At 41.7% G+C, this 20,688-nt stretch overlaps 1 protein-coding gene across 4 annotated transcripts in view; it reads left to right on the forward strand.

Moving 5' to 3' along the window:
• TAMM41 (TAM41 mitochondrial translocator assembly and maintenance homolog) overlaps positions 1 to 20,688 on the forward strand; it is a 59,719-nt gene that overhangs the window by 18,920 nt on the left and 20,111 nt on the right. For all 4 annotated transcript variants that reach the window (XM_055259863.2, XM_055259862.2, XM_055259864.2 and 1 more), the window contains 2 exons: positions 11,155 to 11,300; positions 18,960 to 19,125. In XM_055259863.2, the coding sequence (XP_055115838.1) occupies positions 11,155 to 11,300; positions 18,960 to 19,125 (312 nt within the window). The remainder of the gene's footprint in view (positions 1 to 11,154; positions 11,301 to 18,959; positions 19,126 to 20,688) is intronic.

A 20,688-nucleotide genomic window follows, 5' to 3' on the forward strand; every position in this document is an offset into this window, starting at 1 on the left:
CAACACTATAGAGAAAGGCATTGAAGCAACCTTGGTCTCGGTGCTTCCAGCTTCACCTGGCAGCCTCCCTGCCTTCCAACAAAAGACATAGGGGCGAAGAGTGGCGTGGCCCTGTGCTGGAATGAGAAGGCCACATGCACACTGTGTGAGCAAAGGAAGTCACTTTATTAGAGTGATTACTTTCCCATACTCCCCTGTGAAAAATGATGGAACGGAAGCCTTTTATGAAAGCTGACTTGGTGGGAGAAGATGCAGGACTGTTCTCTACTCTGCCCCTACCACTACCAGTCCTCCATTTCTTCCCTTCTAGTCAACATCTTCGTAGCATTGGATGGATTCTGGGAGTTCCTTCTAAATTCTGAATATTACTAAGGAAATTTACCAAATGACATAGCCGCCTTCACCTCTTTGAAGACTTTAAGTTGGCCTTCAAGCTGCTACCAATTTTAGCTGATTTTTGCTGGAACTAGAAGAGAGTAATGAGGGTAGAAAATGACATAGGCTCTGTAGGTAGATCTCTTTCATAGGTGTGAGACCTACCCCAGGCAAAGTGTTGAAAGGCACATTTTCCTCCTGACTTTTGTAGGCTTCTGAGAACCCAGTGTCCTAGAATTGATTGGTTTCTATCCCTTGGCAAACCACCCAAATCTCCCAAGCCCTGAGAATATGCCAAAATTCATATTGTCTACTAATCTCATTTTTATTTATAACTTTGCATTGTCTATCTTTTTCCATTTGTGAGATTATATATGGTCCCTAATCTGTGAAGTTCAGTATTTTTCCTGGGAGTGGTCAGGAGAAGGAACAGAAAAACCATGTCTGTCCATGTTGTTGGACAAGTTCCTGGCAGTAATTACTTAGGCAGAGGCGAGATTGGTATTATTTGTAGCAAGAACAATCCTTTACATTTTATATAGTATTTTAGGACTACTTTGACTGCCCTGAGGTCAGTATTATCATAAATGATGGGCAAGAAGAGAGTAGGTGGAGGATGAGAGGCTGCAAACTGGGAAGGAGAAAGCTTTATCTTTTTTTATTTTTCATTTTTATTATTTTTCCTCCACCCCCTCCTTTTTTTTTTTTTTTTTTTTCTCTTTTCTGTTTTAAGACAGCTTTCTAACCCAGCCAGGTGTGGTGGCCCTGTAATCCCAGCAATTTGAGAGGCCAAGGCAGGCAGATCACTTGAGGTCAGGAGTTCAAGACCAGCCTGGCCAACATGGCGAAACTCCATCAATACTAAAAATACAAAAATTAGTCAGGCGTGGTGGTGCATGCCTGTAATCCCAGCTACTTGCGAGGTTGAGGCAGGAGAATCACTTGAACCGGCGAGGTGGAGGTTGCAGTGAGCCGAGATCATGCCAGTGCACTCCAGCCTGGGTGACACAGTGAGACTGTGTCTTGTGTCTCAAAAAAAAAAAAAAAAAAGAAAAGAAAAGAAAGAAAGCAAGCTTTCTAACCCTTTAGTTTTTCTTAGAAGTCAGCATTTAAATGAACAGGAAAGGAGCACCAAATGCATTTTAAAGAGTCACCTTGACCTTTGTTATGTCAGTACAACTATTAAAATGACTAATTTTAGGCAATGGTCCTTGGTTTTAATATTTATCAAGCAAATCAGCATTCTGCTCTAAGGAGCTTCACATTAATAACATGCAGTCACAGTGAGTCAGTGGTAGACTTGAAAAACAACACGTGTGAAAAAGGCAAGAAGAGTGTGAAAGAACATGATGTGTTTAGAAGGAAAGCAGTAGATTGATGTGACTGAAGTCTATGGCTTAATGGCAGGGAAAATAGCCTTTATTATTGGGTGCCAAGGACTACTCTCAGTACTTTAAATTTGATAGCTAGTTTAATCCTCACAATAACCTTTTGATTTGGGTGCTGTATCATTGCCCCATTTTACAGATGAGAAAACTGAGGCCCAGAGTGGTTCCCTATCTAAGGTCACTCATCTGGTGCACGATGGACTAGTTTGAATACCAGCTTTCTAAAGGTATTTGAACCTTTCTTTTTTTTGTTGTTTTATTTGTTTTTCATTATTTTATTTCCTGAAACACAAGCTTGAACCTTTCTGAGCCCCTCGTTTTCTTATTTGTAAAACAGAAATAACTATCTCACAAAGAAATTTTCAATGAGATAATACATATAATAGCTTCCAACATCTTCTTTTTTTTTTTTTTTTTTTGAGCGACAAGGTCTCACTCTGTCGCCCAAGCTAGAGTGCAGTGGTGAGATCATAGCTCACTGCAGCCTCGACCTCCCGGGCACAAGCAACCCTCCCACCTCAGACTCCCAAGTAGCTGGGACCACAGGTGCATGCCACCACGGCTGGCTAATTTCATTTGTGTAGCGACAGGGGCTCGCTGTGTGCCTCTGCTGGTCTCAAATTCCTGAGCTCAAATGATCCTTCTGCCTCAACCTCCCCGAGTGCTGGGATTATAGGTGTGGGCCACTGTGCCTGGCTGCCTCCAGCATCTTATCTCATTAATAGTCAGTGTTCAGAAAATGGTTGCTGTTATTATTATTTTTATGTATTATTGTTGGTCACATGGGTTTTCCTCAGGTTGAGAAACTGTTATTTGCTCAGTCATCCAGTGATTGATGGACACTTATGTTAGCTCCGTTTATCACTGTTTTATTAGCAACACTGCTGTGACATCACTTTGTACAGATTACTTTCGTTGGGAAAGGGGCAAAGGAGGCACTGACTTCCTTGGATGTGTTCTCCAAAGTGGAATTATGTTGTCAGCTATAAAAATTATAAAACTTGTTACACATTGATAAATAATGCCTGTCAAAATTTGCAGGGTGCTGTGGCTCACACCTGTAATTCCAACTTCCAGGCTGCAGTGAACTATGATCACACCACTGCACTCCAGCCTGGGCAACAGAGCCAGACCCTGTTTCTTAAATTAAAAAAAAAAAAAATTAGCTGAGTACTTAGATCAGATGGATTGAAACATGACAGCCCCATTTCATCTGACTGGTTAAGGTCCTCATGGAATGAAAAACACCTTCGGGCACTCTCCTATGAGAGAGAGAATGGGTTTCTTTAATTGCCAGATTGTCTGAACACAGCCTCAGCTACTTCTAGGAATAAGACGAAGCAGTGAGGAAGTTGCCAGTTGAGTGATTCTTGGGGAAAAAAATTAGCATTCAGTGCCAGCTCTCTAAAGTGTGGATTCTGGATTCTGGTAGAAGCCAGTAAAGAAACGTTTTCTCTGGAGTGGAAGCTAGTTAAGATTTATTCTGTGGTGGTGAAGCCATCTGAAACCTTACAAGCGGTGTGGTTGGATCGGCATACGGGAGCTGACTGCCTCAGGACTTTGGAAGCCTGCCTCTCTGTGCCTCAGCCGGAACTCAGGGTACTCAGTAGTCACTTGCTAATTTCTGAGAACACAGCACTCCTGAAGGGATAGAAAGCATGAATAATACCCAACGTTTTTAGACTAGTACTGTGTGTCAGGTATTGTAACATTCATTCAGTCCCTGAAATTTACAAACTAGTTATTGCTGCCCTTTTTCATTTGAGGATACTGATGCCCACATAAGTTAAGTGGCTTGCCCTGGGTCACATAGCTTGTAAATGCTCAGCTAGCATTTGAACCCAGGCAGTCTTCTTCCTGGAATGCTTGCTCTTAACACTTTACTGTTCTATGAAAGGTCTTTGGTGGTGGGCGCCACTCCTGGTTCACACTTGGGTCACTCCTTCCCCAGGACCTACTGGGTCACACCTCCCCTCCCCCCACCCACCCCAGTGGGCCTCAGTTCTGGCTTATCATGGAGGCCTTCCCTGACGGCTCCTGCAACTCCACCACTCCCTATGTCTTTCCGTTTTTGTTTTCCCCAATAGCACTTTCCACAGTTGGCTACACTGTATCTTATTGTTTGTTGGTTGGCTGGTTGATCTTTGGTCTTTGTTCCACCACTGAGGATGTGGAGGGAAGGAATTTTGTCTTGTTTTGCTCCTTCTGTTTGGATGCTTCCAATAGTATGTGACATGTACTAGGTGCTCAGTAAATATTTGATGAGTGGATTATACTGCTTCCTTCCTGAACCAATATAGTGAACCTGAGTCCTCCCTATTGCTCCCTACTTTTGTATTTTCTAATGTATAGAAAAGGAAGGCTGGGCATGGTGGCTTACGCCTGTAATCCCAGCACTTTGGGAAGTAGAGGCAGACGGATCACTCGAGGTCAGGAGTTCAAGACCAACCTGGCCAACATGATGAAACCCCATCTCTACTAAAAATACAGAAATTAGCTGGGCGGGGCGAAGGTTGCAGTGAGCCAAGATGGTGCCACTGCACTCCAGCCTGGCAACAGAGCAAGACTCTGTCTCAAAAAAGAAAAAAAAATTAGCCGGGCATGGTGGCACACACCTGTAGTCCCAGCTACTAGGGAGGCTGAGGCAGGAGAATTGCTTGAACCCAGGAAGCAGAGGTTGCAGTGAGCTGAGATCATGCCGCTGCACTCTAGCCTGGGTGACAGAGTGAGACTCTGTCTGAAAAAGAAAGTAAAAAGGCAGCTAACAAAATGGAAGAAAATACTTACAAATCATGTATCTGATAAGGGACTAGTATCCAGAATATATAAAGAATTTTTAAAATACAATGGAAAGTCCGGGCTCAGTGGCTCACACCTGTAATTCCAACACTTTGGGAGGCCGAGGCTGATGGATCACTTGAGGTCAGGAGTTCAAGACCAGTCTGGCCAACGTGGTGAAACCCTGTCTCTACTAAAAATACAAAAAATTAGTTGGGCGTGGTGGTGTGCACCTGTAATCCCAGTTACTTGGGAGGCTGAGGCAGGAGAATAGCTTGAACCCGGGAAACAGAGGTTGCAGTGAGCTGAGATCATGCCACTGCACTCTAACCTGGGTGACAGAGTGAGACTCTGTCTAAAAAAAAAAAAAAAAAGTAAAAAGGCAGCTAACAAAACGGAAGAAAATATTTACAAATCATGTATCTGATAAGGGACTGGTATCCAGAATATATAAAGAATTTTTAAAATACAATGGAAAGTCCGGGCGCAGTGGCTCACACCTATAATCCCAACACTTTGGGAGGCCAAGGCTGGTGGATCACTTGAGGTCAGGGGTTCAAGACCAGTCTGGCCAACATGGTGAAACCCTGTCTCTACTGAAAATACAAAAAATTAGTTGGGCGTGGTGGTGTGCACCTGTAATCCCAGTTACTTGGAAAGCTGAGGCAGGAGAATAGCTTGACCCCAGGAGGCGGAGGTTGCAGTGAGCCAAGATCATGCCACTGCACTCCAGCCTGGGCAACAGAGCAGGACTCTGTCTCAAAATAAAACAACAACAACAAAACAATGAAAAGACAACCCAGTTTAAAAACAAGAGAAGGATTTGAATAGTCATTTCTTCAGAAAAGATATTCAAATGGCCAGTAAGCACATGAAAAGTTGTTAAACATCATAGGTATTAGGGAAATGGAAATACCAGTACAAATCACAGAGATGCCATTCTATACCTGCTACAATGGCTGTGATAAAAAAAAGAAAGGCAAGAACAAGTGTTGAGAATGTGGAGAAATTGGGACCCTCATACATTGCTGATTAGATTGTAAAGTGGTACAGCTGCTTTGGAAAAAAGCTTGGCAGTTCCTCCAAATGTTAAACATAGCTACCACATGACCCAGCAGTTCTACTCCTATATATCTACCTATAAGAAATGAAACATATGTCCACACAAAAACTCATACGTAGCAGCATTATTCATAATGAATCACCCAAAAGTGGAAACAGCACAAATGTTCATCAACTGAGAAATGGATAAATAAAATTGGTGCATCTGTACTATGGAATATTATCTAACCATAAGCAGGAGTGAAGTACTGATAAATGCTACAGTGTGATGACCCTTGAAAACATTTTGCTAAGGTCGTAAAAATAACTCCAGATAGTGTATAATTCAATGTGTATAAAATGTCCAGAATAGGCAAATCTGTGGCAAGAAAGTAGGTTAGATCCAACCTGGATCTCCATTGTCTAGCACAGCTCCTGGTACTTTGTAGCCAGCCAAATATTCACTGAACCAAAATGACAGCCATGTTTCAATTCAGGCTGGGGATGGGGAGTGAAGGGAGATGGGGAGTGATCACTTAGGAGTATGGGGTTTCTTGTGGGGAGGCTGGAATATTCTAGTGTTAGATTGGAGAGATGATTGTACAACTCTGTAAACAGAATTAAAAATACTGAATTATTTACTTTAAATGGATGAATTACATGGTATGTGAATTATATCTGAAAAACAGTCATGAAAATGAATATTATTTTGCCATATCAATATCCAGTTTGGGCTGCAGTCCTTAAACACTACCGCATAAAAACCTGCACTGAAATGGTCTTTTTTTCATACTGTTTGCTGCCTGAGGTACAGCCTGTATCTGGACAGGCTGAGTATCCCTTATCTGAAATACTTGGTGCCAGAAGTGTTTTAGATTTTGGAATTTTTCAGATTTTGGAGTGTTTGCACATATATAATGAGATCTCTTGGGGACGGCCCAAGTCTAAACACGAAGTTCATTTATGTTTCATATACGCCTCATACACATCGCCTGAAAGTGATTTTATATGATATTTTTGGAATTTTCCACTTGTGGTGTCATGCCAGTGCTCAAAAGTTTTCAGGTTTGGAGGTATTTTGCATTTTTGGTGTTCAGATTAGGGTTGTCCAACCTGGATCTCCATTGCCTAGCACTGTAGCCACTCAGATATTCACTGAACTGAAATGACAGCAGTCTTGCAATTCGTTTAAAGGGAGAAAAGTTAGCCGGTAATTATTATCTCCAAGACCCAGCGCTTCCTCTACCCTCCATCCTTCGACTAGGCTATATACATATCATAAGTAGTGTCTGCTTTACTACTTACAGAGTATTTTCTAATACCTTAACTCTGGGTTCCCCAACCCTTGGGAACCCCGTTAGGAACCAGGACGCACAGCGGGAGGTGAGTGGTGGGCGAGCTTCATTTGTGTTGACAGCCAATCTCCATCACTTGCATTACTGCCTGAGCTCTGCCTCCTGTCAGATCAGCAGCTGTGCTGGATTCTTATAGGAGCGCAATACCTATTTGAACTGCATATGTGAGGAACCTCGGTTGCAGGCTTTTTATGAGAATCAAATGCCTGATCTGTCACTGTCTCCCATCACCCCCAGAGGGACTGTCTAGTTGCAGGAAAATAATCTCAGGGCTCCCACTGATTCTACATTATGGTGAGTTGTATAATTCTTTCATTACATATTACAATGTAATAATAACAAATAAAGTGCACAATAAATGTAATGTGCTTGAGTCATCCTGAAACCACTGTCCCCTGGACCCACATCCATGGAAAAATTGTCTTCCCCAAAACCTCTTCCTGGTACCAAAAAGTTTGGAGACTGCTGCCCTAACTCATTAAATCTGAAAGCAACTTCGTAAAGTTAGTGTGATTAAGCCATTTTACAGAGAAGGAAGCTGACTCAGAAAGTTTAAGTAAGTTGACCTCAGTCACCCTGGGACATTGCCAGACTTGAAAGCCAGGGCCTTGCTGCTGTACTATGCAGCCCTTCACATCTGCATACTTGTAATGAGGTCCCTGACTGCTGGCTGCATGCCTGAATCACAGGAAGGCCACCTACAGGTGGCTTACAGGCCTTGGAGTTTGTATCATTTCAAGGTCAAGGAGAAATTATCCTTTTGGATGCCTATTTTACTGGCAGTTCTAGAGGCATAAAATAAAGTCAGCAGTCAGTTTTAATCCATTGCTGTTGTTTTGTTGCAAACAAATCTCTGAAGGTAAGAAAAATTGATTGTTATGATCAGATGCTGGTTCATGCTGTGCCCATGATGTTATTCATTTTGTTCTGAAGAAATGAGTCATAAGCCCATTTGCTTCCTATCCCCTGTGGCTGAGCTAGTTCAGCTGCACAGCAGTGAGAGAAATTCAGTTCTGCACACATTTATTGATGTGTGTGTTCCCTGTGCCAGGCAGTGCACAAGGAGCTAAGGATGCAGACATAAATAAGCCCCAGTCCTTGTTCTCCGAGAGCCTGGAGTGTTTTCTAGGTCCTTTAATCATGGCATGCAATTGTTCTTTTAGGGGGAAGATTTAGATTGTAAAACATAATCCTTGATATTTTAAAATGGTAAATCCTTCTCTCAGAAAGTGACTCTCTAAAATTGCGGAACTTTTTGTTTGTGGAATGTACAGAAAGAAGGAATGACACAAATATTTAGAATTCAACAGTTTTAGAAACTGATCTTTCACTTCAGGGCCAGCCTTGTTAGAGTCAGAATTTGATGACATTTCATCTCTTCAAAGATTAATGGAATCCATTTTTATACATGTAAGGATTTACACAGTTGAAAGTTAACTCAGCCACCACTCCATTCACATTTGTCAAGTCATCATCTGTGTATCCCATAAATTTGTTTTAAAATGCTAGAAGGTAATATGCCAACATTATAGAAGTGAGGGAAATGGAGGGAAATTATAGAGTAAAATCATCACCTAAAATTTCACTACCCTAATACCGAGAGGCTGGACCTGGGGCGTGTTATCTTCGCACCTCCATCTCCTCATCTGTAAAATTAAGAATAATAGTACCTATTTTATGGAGCTTTGCCATGACCAAATGAGATCGCAAATTAAAGCACACATGCAAAAACCCACAATAAATGTATTTTATTAGAGCAAAAATAAGCATTTTTATATAGTCTCTTTGTCTTGTTTTTCTCATTTTCTATGAAGTTTGTTTTGGTATGCTTAAAAAAAGAAATTATATAGAGACAGAGTCTCGCTATGTTACCCAGGCTGGTCTCAAACTCCTGAGCTCAAACATTCCCCTGGCCTTGGCCTCACAAAGCGCTAGGACTATAGATGTGAGCCACTATGCCCAGCCTGTTAGACTTTTGTATCTTTGTTTCTTACTGCATATTAAATGATCACTTTCCATCTTGTGTGTGATTACTGTCTGTGATAGTAACAGTATGCCATCATAGTGCATCCTTTCCCCTGTCATTGGACGTTTGGGATGCTTTCAATATTATAAGTAGTGCTTCAGTGAGCAATTTTATATATGTAGTATATTTTTACTTCCTAGAAACCTTACGCAAGTTTCTTAATCACTGTCTTTGTTCCCTTGTGTATGAATGGGGATAGAATCCTATCTACCTGAGAGGAGAGCTGTGTGTATTAAATGAAGCAATACCACAACACACGTGGCACAGTGGCTGGTATTTACCAGATGCTCAGTAAACATTACCTCTTACTCTGTGTTTCTGGCTTATTTCTTTAAGCTTGCTCCAGAGATGGGGTTTCTTGCTTCAGTGCTTTCCAGAAGAATTTTATGCAGTTAACAGCAATATGTGAAAGGACTGATTTCTCAACCTCCTTATTAGCAGTGATCCCAGGTTTTAACTATCTAACTCTCTTCCCCTTCAAAATAATAGTGAAAAAAACAAGTTCATCCATACTTGAGCAGATTTTTAGGACTGGGACTTGCTTCTGCTCACTCACCTGAACAGTCAGACCCCCTGTACACCAAGGTCAGGTTCCAGAGGCTCTTTAGAAGTCTTTTTTTTTTTTTTTTTTTTTTGAGACGGAGTCTCGCTTTGTCACCCAGGCTGGAGTGCAGTGGCGCAATCTCGGCTCACTGCAAGCTCTGCCTCCTGGGTTCACGCCATTCTCCTGCCTCAGCCTCCCAAGTAGCTGGGACTACAGGCACCTGCCACCACGTCTGGCTAATTTTTTTGTATTTTTTAGTAGAGACGGGGTTTCACTGTGTTAGCCAGGATGGTTTGGATCTCCTGACCTTGTGATCTGCCTGCCTCTGCTTCCCAAAGTGCTGGAATTACAGGCATGAGCCACCGCGCCCAGCCTGGAAGTCTGTTTTTCAAAGCCTGCAGTCCCCAGTTGCATTCCACCAAATTGTAGTGTAAGTTGGTACTTTGGAGCTTAAAACCTAGCATATTTTATTCCTTACTCAATGAAGTACATATTGTTGGTCTTCCTTGTATTTTTACTTTTTCTAAAACAAGCCAACAGTTTGCACTAGGAAAATCCATTGTGGCAAATAATGACCTCTACGATCCCTTCCCCTCTCCAGAAAAAAGCAATTGGCAAGAGTAACCATAAGTCCTGGTTTGCTCAGTTTATACTTGTCCTAGTGTAATTATTTATAGCGATCCCTTCACCCTCAGAAGTGACCTAGTTTGGATGATAAATTATATCGTCATCCTAGCCCCAGGGGATTCCTCAGCAGCTGGGTTATCTGCCTACACTTGCCACCTCCCTACTCCCCCTGACAACTTGCTGTCTCTCCAACAAAGGATTCAGCCACATTGCTTTCACCACGCTTGACTCAGAAGGTTCTGCGTGTGTCCAGCCTCTTCTGATTTCACATTAGCCCAGTAGGCATGCACTTAAGTGTGTCCACTTTCCCATTCCTTTCTCCATCTTGCCGATGGTTGTCAGTGGCATTGGCAGGGCACTTTTCATTTGATTCAGAAATGCTTTTGTCTTTCAGAATTATGTGTTTTTCAGCTCAATTCATCCCATAGGCAAATGTAACATTCCTCATTTCTCATCACTTGCAATTTAAGAAGTTATATCTGTTTTCAATTTCATCTTAAATGCAAACCTCCTCTTACAGAACTTTTAAGCCTTATTTTGCCCTTGTAAAATATGATAAGATTATCTTCATAAAGTGCCTCAAAAGCCGTCATAAACAGACAGGTCAACGATGAGGAAGCAATGGCAAGGACAAGTCTACAGTGATACTGTACAGCTCCTGTCTCCCTCATTGGCCACAGGCAGAGTTTGTCCCATAAGACAAGACTTTGTAGGTACAGAAGCTTCCACATTGGAAAAGCTAAAACAAGTTAGCTACTCGCTTGTGATTACCTTGTGTACCTAGGTAACTATAATTTAACTGGCATAAAGGGCTTTGTGATTTGAGAGACCCTCTTTTCCTCCAAACAAGTGCTCACATTTCTTGGGGTAAAGTGTCCACGTTTTGAGGAGGAAAAGCAAGTGTTTTGATGAGGGATCCTGCCAGAGTGAACCCTTGCAGTGTTAGTGTGGGGAGTGTCGTTCATAGGTAAGAGTGTGGATTCTTAATGGAAGACAAGTTTATCTCTTTGTTTTAACTAGGTGACTTTCGGATGGTGGTTGGAGAAGATAAAACAAAAGTGTTGAATATTGTGAAGCCCAATATAGCCCACTTTCGAGAGCTCTATGGCAGCATACTACAGGAAAATCCTCAAGTGGTGTATAAAAGCCAACAAGGCTGGCTGGAGGTAAACTGGACGTGGAAAATAGCTTGTATTATTTCTAAGAGAAGGGCTATTTGCAGGAAGAAAGTCAGGGGTGGAACAGCATGACTGGTGTGAGAACATGTATAATTAAAAAAGTAAGTACTGTATGTAAACATAGGCTTCTGTGTATCTGGAATAATGCTAAAAGGTAACAGACTAGTAATAAGAGGCTGTCTTTGGAGAAGGGAACTAGGGGCAGAAGTGGGAGAGGGACTTGTTTTGACCATGTATATCTTTTTTGCCGTTGGAAATTCTTACCATGTCTATCAATTACCAATCAAAACAAGTGAAAAGAAACTTTTAGATCACTCTCATTCCATCCCCAGACCCATTGAGCTCCCCAGAGGTAACTGTACTGACAGTTTGATGTCCGGTTGTTGTTTTTTTTTTTTTTCCTTTTTTTGGGACAGAGTCTGACTCTGTTGCCCAGGCTGGAGTGCAGTGGCATGATCTCGGCTTATTGCAGCCTCAAACCCCCCAGCCTGGGATCAAGCCATCCTCCCACCTCAGCCTCCTGAGTAGCTGGGACTACAGGTGCATGCCACCATGCCTGGCCAATTTTTGTATTTTTTTTGTAGAGACAGGGTTTTGCCATGTTGCACAGGCTGGTCTCAAACTCCTGAGCTCAAGCAGTCTGCCTGCCCCAGCGTCCAAAAGTACTGGGATTATAGGGATGAGCCACGCACCCAGCCTGCTGTCTGTTCTTCCAGATCTTTTCACGTGTACTTTTGTATATGTTTGTGTGCATATATGAAGAGGTTTGGTTTTGTTATACATTAATGGGCTCATACATATTCAAAATTCTCTTCTTTCCCCACTTGTTATGTTTATTACGTCTGGGAATTTTTCTTTTTGATATATCAAATAAAACTTTCTTATCAAGGTGTTGTTTAAATTAATATTAAGTGTTTGTTTGAAAATAAAAACCAGGCAGGGCCACAGGTTTTTTTTTTTTCCTTTAATGTAAAGAACACTGTATTTTTCTTCATTTATGCTCTTCTCCATCCACATAATAGGGGCAACTAACATTGTAATGAGTAATAGATTAACGGAATTTCTAGAGCTAAAAAGGGAATTTAAAAAAATAAGAATTATTTTAAAATAAGAATAGAGAGTGACATATGAAATGCAAGAATACCCACCACTCAGTTTAACAGATTTTGCCACATTTGGTTCAGGTTGAGGTTTTTCATTTTATGCATGTACATGATTTAAAAGCCAAATGATACCTCAAGTTTATGACCAAAAGAGCAGTTCCGTGCTGCGTACCTTCCCACATTCTCAGCCCTGCTTACCAGAGGCAGCTGCTTTCGTCTCTACAGCTGATTCTTCTGATATTCACCTCCATGTTCTAAATAATATGCTTTGACTATTATTTCTTGATTTTTTTTCAATCTTACACTTTATTTTTGCCATCCTGGAAGAAGGGGATTTTTTTAACCGTCTTACACTACCCCATCAATTCATATACCAGTACACACACTCACACACACGCACTTAGCACACACATTCTCTTCCCCTTCTACCTCACACCCTCATGCTTCACGTAAAGTTACTTCATAATTTTCGGTTAGGTTAATATTCAATATTTATTTTATTGTGACAGCCTTTTCTTTATTGATGAGCTGTGGCATTATGAAGTTCCTTTTCCTATACAACTTTGTTTCTCCTGGAGTTAATAGTTGTCTTATTTTTTCAGTTGCTTAGGTCGGTCATCCTCAAACTCTTGACAGATCCGTGAAACTCTTCCCATTATAGACAGATTTATTGGGTATTTTCTGTTTCTTGTTTTTCATAGGCATGTTTTTCCTGGAGCCCCCTGCCCTGTTCCTTTCTCGACTGGTTGTTTTCTAGCTCACTGCACAGCCGCACTCCTCCACCTTCCCTTCATTATCACCCCGACAATTCCCTTTGCCTCCCTTGCGCTAGTTTTTGGTTTTGTGGGTCTTGCATTTTTCCTCTTCCATGGTTTACACTCTGATATTAGTGAAGTTTCTCTTTTATTACCTTCTTAAAGGGTGTGAGGGAGGTAAGTTTTTTGAGACTATATATCTCTGAAAATTCTACCCTCCCTTCGATAGATAGTATTGGCTAGATATCAAATTCTAGGGTGGAAATAATTTTCCCTCTTTATTTATATCTGTTTTGCATTCATTATTCAGTCACTTGGTGGACTCTTTCTTTGTTTCTTTTCTTTCTTTCTCTTGACAGGGCCTTGCTCAGTTGCCCTGGCTAGAGTGCAGTGGCATAATCCTGGCTCACTGCGGCCTCAAACTCCCAAGCTCAAGTGACTGTCCCACCTCAAACTCCTGAGTAACTGGGACTACAGGCACGCGCCACCACGCCCAACTGGTTTTTGCATTTTTAGCAGAAACGGTTTCACCGTATTGCCCAGGCTGGTCTCGAACTCCTGGGCTCAAGCCATCCTCCCACCTTGATCTTCCAAAGTATTGGGTTAACTGGTGTGAGCCACACGCCCAGCCTCAGTGAGCCTTTTCTATCTGGAATTTTATAAGCTTCAATTCTAAGGAATTTTTTTTATTATTTCTGTAATTATTTCTTCAAACCCATTTTCTTAGTTTGTTCTTCCTGGGATTCCTGTTAGGTGGTTGCTAGACCTCCTGGTTTAAGCTTTTTTCCTTTCTCTCTCTCTCTCTCTCTGTCTCTCGTCTCTTTGTTTATTAAATTTAGCTTTATGGGAGAATATTTCTGATTGGTTTTTTAACACTTCTACTGAATTTTTAATTTTCCCAAAACGTTCTTTCTTATAGCTTCCTATTCTTGTATTATGGATGCATTATTTTCTCCTAATCTCTTTAATGATCTTTATTATAACTTTTGAAGATTTTGTCTTGTTCTCTCACATTGTTTTTTTCTCTTAGTTCCTCTTGTCTGTTTTTACTCTAGTCTGTTATGTTAGAAGCTTTTTTCAAATGTCTGAGTTTCCTTCCTGGCCTGATTTTTTAAATTAATTAATGAATTAATCAATTTGAGAGGGGATTTCACTCTGTCATCTAGGCTACAGTGTAGTGGCATGATCATAGCTCACTGCAGCCTTGAACTCTTGCATTCAAGTGATCCTCTCACCTCAGCCCCTTGAGGAGCTGGGACTACAGGCCCATGCCACTATGCCCAGCTGATTTTTTTATATATGTGTGTGTGTATATACATACATACAGGTATATATATGTGTATATACACATATATATATATATATATATACCTGTATGTATATATATACACATACACACACATATATATTTGTACCCATATGATCTGAGACATTAAATTTTTTTTTGTCGAGACAGGGTCTCACTTTGTTGCCCTGGCTGGTCTTGAACTCCTAGGCTCATGCGATCCTCCCACCTTGTAAAGTACTGGGATTACAGGCAAGAGCCACCATGCCTGGCTCTGGCCTGTTTTTAAAGAATGAGGCACTAAAATACAGGCTGGAAATTCTTTGTGATATATCAGGCTTGTCAACTGGTGGGCTTGACTATAGGATTATGAGGCAAAGACCTAGCTATTTTGTTTTGTTTTGTTTTGTTTTGAGATGGAGTCTCTCTCTGTCACCCAGGCTGGAGTACAGTGGCACAATCTCGGCTCACTGCAACCTCTGCCTCCCAAGTTCAAGCAATTCGTGTGCCTCAGCCTCCCAAACAGCTGGAACTACAGGCATGCGCCATCACACCCAGCTAATTTTTGTATTTTTAGTAGAGACGGGGTTTCACCATGTTGGCCAAGCTAGTATTGAACTCCTGACCTCAAGTGATCTGCCCGCTTCGGCCTCCCAAAGTGCTGGGATTACTGGTGTCAGCCACTGCACCTGGCCAAGGACCTAGGTGTTTTATTGGAGGATCTCAAATATCAGTGTCTGTAGAATTTCTCCAGAGATCTTCTATTGTGTAGCTAGAGGACAGGGAAGTATAATGTATCTGTCTACCAACTTTCTAGAAACTGATCAAGGGAAAAGGACTAGGAATTTTCTCTAACTACGAAGATAAAGGTATCCAGAATCCTCCCTATGGCCTATAAAAGCCCGCATGGTCTAGTTTCGCATCGGTTTCTTTTCTCGGGAAACTTACAAGAATAAGATTGGGGGACTGAGCTTACAGCTCCCAGTGCTGTATCTGGCCTTGAGGCTGCAACTGAGACTCATCTTCTCCCACCTCTGCTACTCATCCAGATTCCCTTCACCCTCATCTATCACTTCTGCTTATCTAGACAGGGTGGCCCAGACCCTCATCTCGGAGGAGTCCAGAGGACCCTGGCCACCACACTTGTCCACTTACCATCAAAATTGGGCAAGGGGTACTCTAAGAGATGTGTATCAGCTCCTGATGACCAGGGCCGATTGCTCCTGCCAGTGTAGTGACTCGTTGCCTTGTCTGCTGGACTTACGGCATGGAATTCTAAATTGATTGGGTGGCAGTCGTAACTTAAAGTTAATGGGATGCTTACTATGTCCTCTGGTAGAAGCATCCCTTCTCTGGGAACTGGGACCTCTAGATCCATAGATCTAGAGCTGTGGTGATAGGAAGCAAAGTGTTGCCAAGTGGGTCCCTGGGAATGATGGTAAGCAAGGTCACTTCTCCTTCTACCCTTGTCCCCAGGCCCATGCCTTCTGCCAGTTGGGAATATAGTACTGTGTAATGGTGATTGATTCAGGATGTGTAGCACAGCTCATCCTCGCAGGACAGTGTCTTCAAGCTGTGCCACTGCTCTGAGTTGACACATAAAATTATCTGCTTACACTTGCAAGTTTTAGGTCTACAGGTGGTGCTCATCTCTGCCATTCCTCTTGGGATATGGTTTTATTTTTTTCTTTACTCTTTTGGCCAGGGGGAAAGAATGGCAGCTTCACGCCTTTAATCCCAGCACTTTGGGAGGCTGAGGTGGGTGGATCACTTGAGGCTAGGAGTTCAAAACTAGCCTGGCCAACGTGGTGAAACCCCATCTCTACTAAAAATACAAAAATTAGTCAGGCATGGTGGCGTGCGCCTGTAATCACAGCTTCTCGGGAGGCTGAGGCCTGAGAATCACTTGAGCCTAGGAGATGGAGGTTGCAGCAAGCTGAGATCGCGCCACTGCACTCCAGCCTGGGCAACAGAGCGAGACTCTGTCTCAAAAATAATAATAATAATAATAACAGAATATTAGCTTTATTGATGAATACCTCATACACCATAAAAGCTAGTGTTTATAGTATAGTCACAGAACTGCACAGCCATCACCACAATGTAATTTTAGAATATTTCTGTCACTCCATACCCATTAGCAGTTCCCAGCTCTCCCCTCCCCCAGGCAACCACTAATCCACTTCTGTCTCTGTAGATTTGTCTGTTCTGGACAGTTCATATGAATGGAATCATATAAAGTTTTTTCCGTATCTGCTTTTTTCTTAAGTTGACATATAATAATTGTATCCATGTCTGCTTTTAAAATGCAATTTGACTTTCACAATTTAGCTGAATGCTTTCACTTTTGTTATTTTAATAAGAGTTAGTGTAAGGAAAATGAGAATTTACCAAATTTTTAAATCATGTCACCTGGTATTTTATCTTTACACACATGCTTTCAAGTGAAAATTCCAGTATATTATTTTCCTCAAGAGAAAGCAGTGGCAAATACTACTTTCTAATTTTTTATATGTCATTCAAGCCATTGGAAGCTTCATAGGTAAAGCATAACTTAAATATAAGTTTATTCTAACTAATCCCAATATTGGCCTCAAAACATCAGTCCGTAAATGTCATTTCTAAGATTATTTTACATAAATACTCAAATTTGTTGTCATTTTTATAGCCAAAGCTAAGTAGAGGATGGGGCCTGTGAATTTAGAACCATCCTAGTGATAAATGTCAAATATTTAGATAAAAACCTAAATATTTACCCCTCTAACTTTACAGAGCCATTAAATAATAACATTTTTCTCCTTCTCTGCATAGATTTTATAGACAAAACTAGAAAATTCAGGTATTTGGTATATACTTTTTTTTTTTTTTTTTGAGACTGTCTTGGTCTTGTCACCCAGGCTGTAGTGCAGTGGCACAATCACCGCTCATCGTAGCCTCAACTTCCCAGGCTCAAATGATTCTCCCACCTCGGCCTCCCAAGTAGACAGAACTATAGGCTTGCATCACCATGTCTGGCTATTTTTATTTATTTTTTTTTCGTAGAACTGGATATCTCGCTCTTTTGCTAGGGCTGATGTTGAATTTTTGAGCTTAAACAATTCTCCTGCCTCAGCCTCCCAAACTGTTGGGATTACAGGTGTGAACCTGTGCGCCTGGCCCATTTGGTATATACTTAATAAATATTTATTCAATTTAAAAAATGGGGCTGGGCGCGGTGGCTTACGCTTGTAATCCCAGCACTTTGGGAGGCCGAGGCGGGAGGATCACGAGGTCAGGAGATCGAGACCACGGTGAAACCCCGTCTCTACTAAAAATACAAAAAAATTAGCCGGGCATAGTGGCGGGCGCCTGTAGTCCCAGCTACTCGGAGAGGCTGAGGCAGAAGAATGGCGTGAACCCGGGAGGCGGAGCTTGCAGTGAGCCGAGATTGCGCCACTGCACTCCAGCCTGGGCGACAAAGCAAGACTCCGTCTCAAAAAAAAAAAAAAAAAAAAAAAAAATGGTAGAATGAGTGGATTCTAATTATTAAGAAAGTTGGTCATATCTGTAAACTCTAAGCCTAAAATGTAATACATTCATCTGATTTTTTCTTACTGTTCTCTTAGTTGAAGTTAAAACCTAAATATTTGTTAAAAGGATACAAGACAGATTCTTCCTTGGGAAATAATGTGATGAGCTGTGTACACAGGGCAGTGTTACTGGTTCTGCACTTGGCAGGAAATCAATGTTTACAAGGTTTTTAAAAATTCACTCCATGAGGCACAGTGTATGAAACTGGGAGTTAGGAAAGCTAGGTCTGGCCTCAGCTCTGTGGCTAACTTTTGATTCAAGGGTTTCTGAGTAAAGTCTGACACACAGTTTTACATGTTTTATTTATACATTTATCTTCAGCATCTTAATATGTTTTATAATACTTTGGGAACTGAAGCCACTGGCATAGTAGCTTTAGGACAACTAAGTTGTATTGATTCAGTTACTCATTTCCTTATTGTTTTTTGAGTACCTACTGTGTGCTGGCGATTAAAAGTGAGTAAGATTAGTTTCTGTCATCAGTGTATTCCTACAGTTTGTGAAATACAGCATACTAAAAGGCCCTACGGGCAGGAGACACAATTCAGATCCCACTCACTCTCATTGATTTGAAATGGGAGGGGTCATCTCAGTGCCTGGATTTGACACAGCCTCCGTGAGTGTCAACTGCAGCACCACTTCCTTTGACTGCTGGATTTCAGACAAATATAAATTTTAAAACCAAAAGTCAGAAACTGATCCTTGAGAGTGGCTTCTTTTCTCAGGTAGAAATGGAATATTATAGGACAAGATTTAGACTCCTGAACACTTACCCATTCAGTTTCAGAAAAAGAGAGTCTCCTTAGCTTGCTGCCTCCCCAGGGGTGTGAGTGCATATATGTTTGTGTGATTTTTAAAGAGAAGCCCTGTGTCTTTGAGTATTTGTAGAATTTAAAGCACTTCCATAGACATCGTCTTTTTTTCCCCCCTTCAGATAGATAAAAGCCCAGAAGGACAGTTCACTCAGCTGATGACATTGCCCAAAAGCTTACAGCAACAGATAAATCATATTATGGACCCTCCTGGAAAAAACAGAGATGTGGAAGAAACTTTATTCCAAGTGGCTCATGATCCTGACTGTGGAGATGTGGTGCGACTAGGTACGTTTATGAATTTGATGTTGAGGAAACGCCAGCCATGAGGAAAAGCAGACTTTGTTTGTGATTGGAATGTAGTATTTCTTCCTTTTTGTTTAGTGAGATAGAGCGATTGCCTCTCAGAAGAAGAAAGCACGAAAAATGTGAGGGTTTTCTAAATCTGAATTTTTACTTGTTTGAAGTAAGATGGTGAAAATACTTCTATTTTTAAATTCCTGGATCCTAAATCACTGTCAAAGGGAGAAACAATGTTTCTTTTGGTTCCTAGAGCACAACTTCTAGAATTTATTTAAAAGATGTGTCTGTGTTCTTTGTGGTGGTCTGAGAAAAGAGATTGGTGGCATTTTTTTATGCTTTTATAACATGGAGAACACAGCTTTCCTCAATCAACTCCATTTGATGTGTCTCTTACAGTGTTCAGTACATTCCCTCAGACATGGCCCACGTTCCACAGCATGTTCCCCAGAACTGCCCTGATGTTTATCCAAAACTCTGAACCCAGGCCAGGTGCAGTGGCTCATGCCTGTAATCGCAACACTTTAGGAAGTCCAGGAGGGAGAATCACTTGAGGCCAGGAGTTTGAGACCAGCTTGGGCAACAGAGCAAGACCCTGTCTCTGCAAAAATTGAAAAAGTAGCTGGGCATGGTGGCACGTGCCTATAATCTCAGCTAACTTGGGAGTCTGAGGTGGGAGGATCGCTTGAGTAGTTGGAGGCCGCAGTGAGCTAGGATCGCACCACTACACTCCAGGCTGAGTGATAGAGCAGCCCGTATCTCTTAAAAAACAACAACAACAAAAAGCCTGAACCTTATCTTCAGAGACTAACTTCCCTTTAAGGTGCTAAAGGTAATTTATGAGATCAGTCAATCAAGAAATATTTATGAAATTGAGAATGAGTCCCTCTGTCAATTGAGTGCATTCTTCTGTTTTCTTTGAGTAAATATTTACTGAGCTCCTCCAGGTGCCAGATAGAATTTCCAGTAATGCTTTGCAAAGACCATCACACTGCAGTGGAACATGAGCTGCAGCAGGCGCTCCACTCCCACTCTCCTGCTGGGCCTGCACTAGGTTTGCAGAGTGTGTTTAGGTCACCAGCTCCCCTTCCTGAAGATAGCTCTGTACGAGGCACACCGTTGTTTGAGCATGATCGTGGCAACAGTGTGATCTGGGCTGTCTCTTTGAGGGGAGTGAAACTTGTTCCTCACTGTGGAATCCATATGTGTGTTTTCAGAATGAAAGTTTTTCTCATAGATGTAATCATTTGGTTTTTATCTTTTCATGTTATGGAATTGAAAACCGGAAATCTCAAGCAGATTTGAGTCATAAAATGCCCTTTGAGGGTCAGCTAACCCATCCCCTCGTTTTAAGGGGAAGAGGCACAGAGCTGTTCGGTCATCGGCTTGGATTCACACAGCCGGGTGGTGCCACTGCTGGCTGCTCTGGTCTCCTGGCCCTCAATCCCAATGCCCTTTTCATTGTCACTGTGACAGCAGGACAGAGATAGATTTGGTGGTTTGATTGGCTGACTAGAAAGAATAGTTAGTTTCAAGTTTTAAAACTGTTAA

This window comes from Symphalangus syndactylus, chromosome 21 (assembly GCF_028878055.3).
Source record: "Symphalangus syndactylus isolate Jambi chromosome 21, NHGRI_mSymSyn1-v2.1_pri, whole genome shotgun sequence".
NCBI lineage: Eukaryota > Metazoa > Chordata > Mammalia > Primates > Hylobatidae > Symphalangus > Symphalangus syndactylus.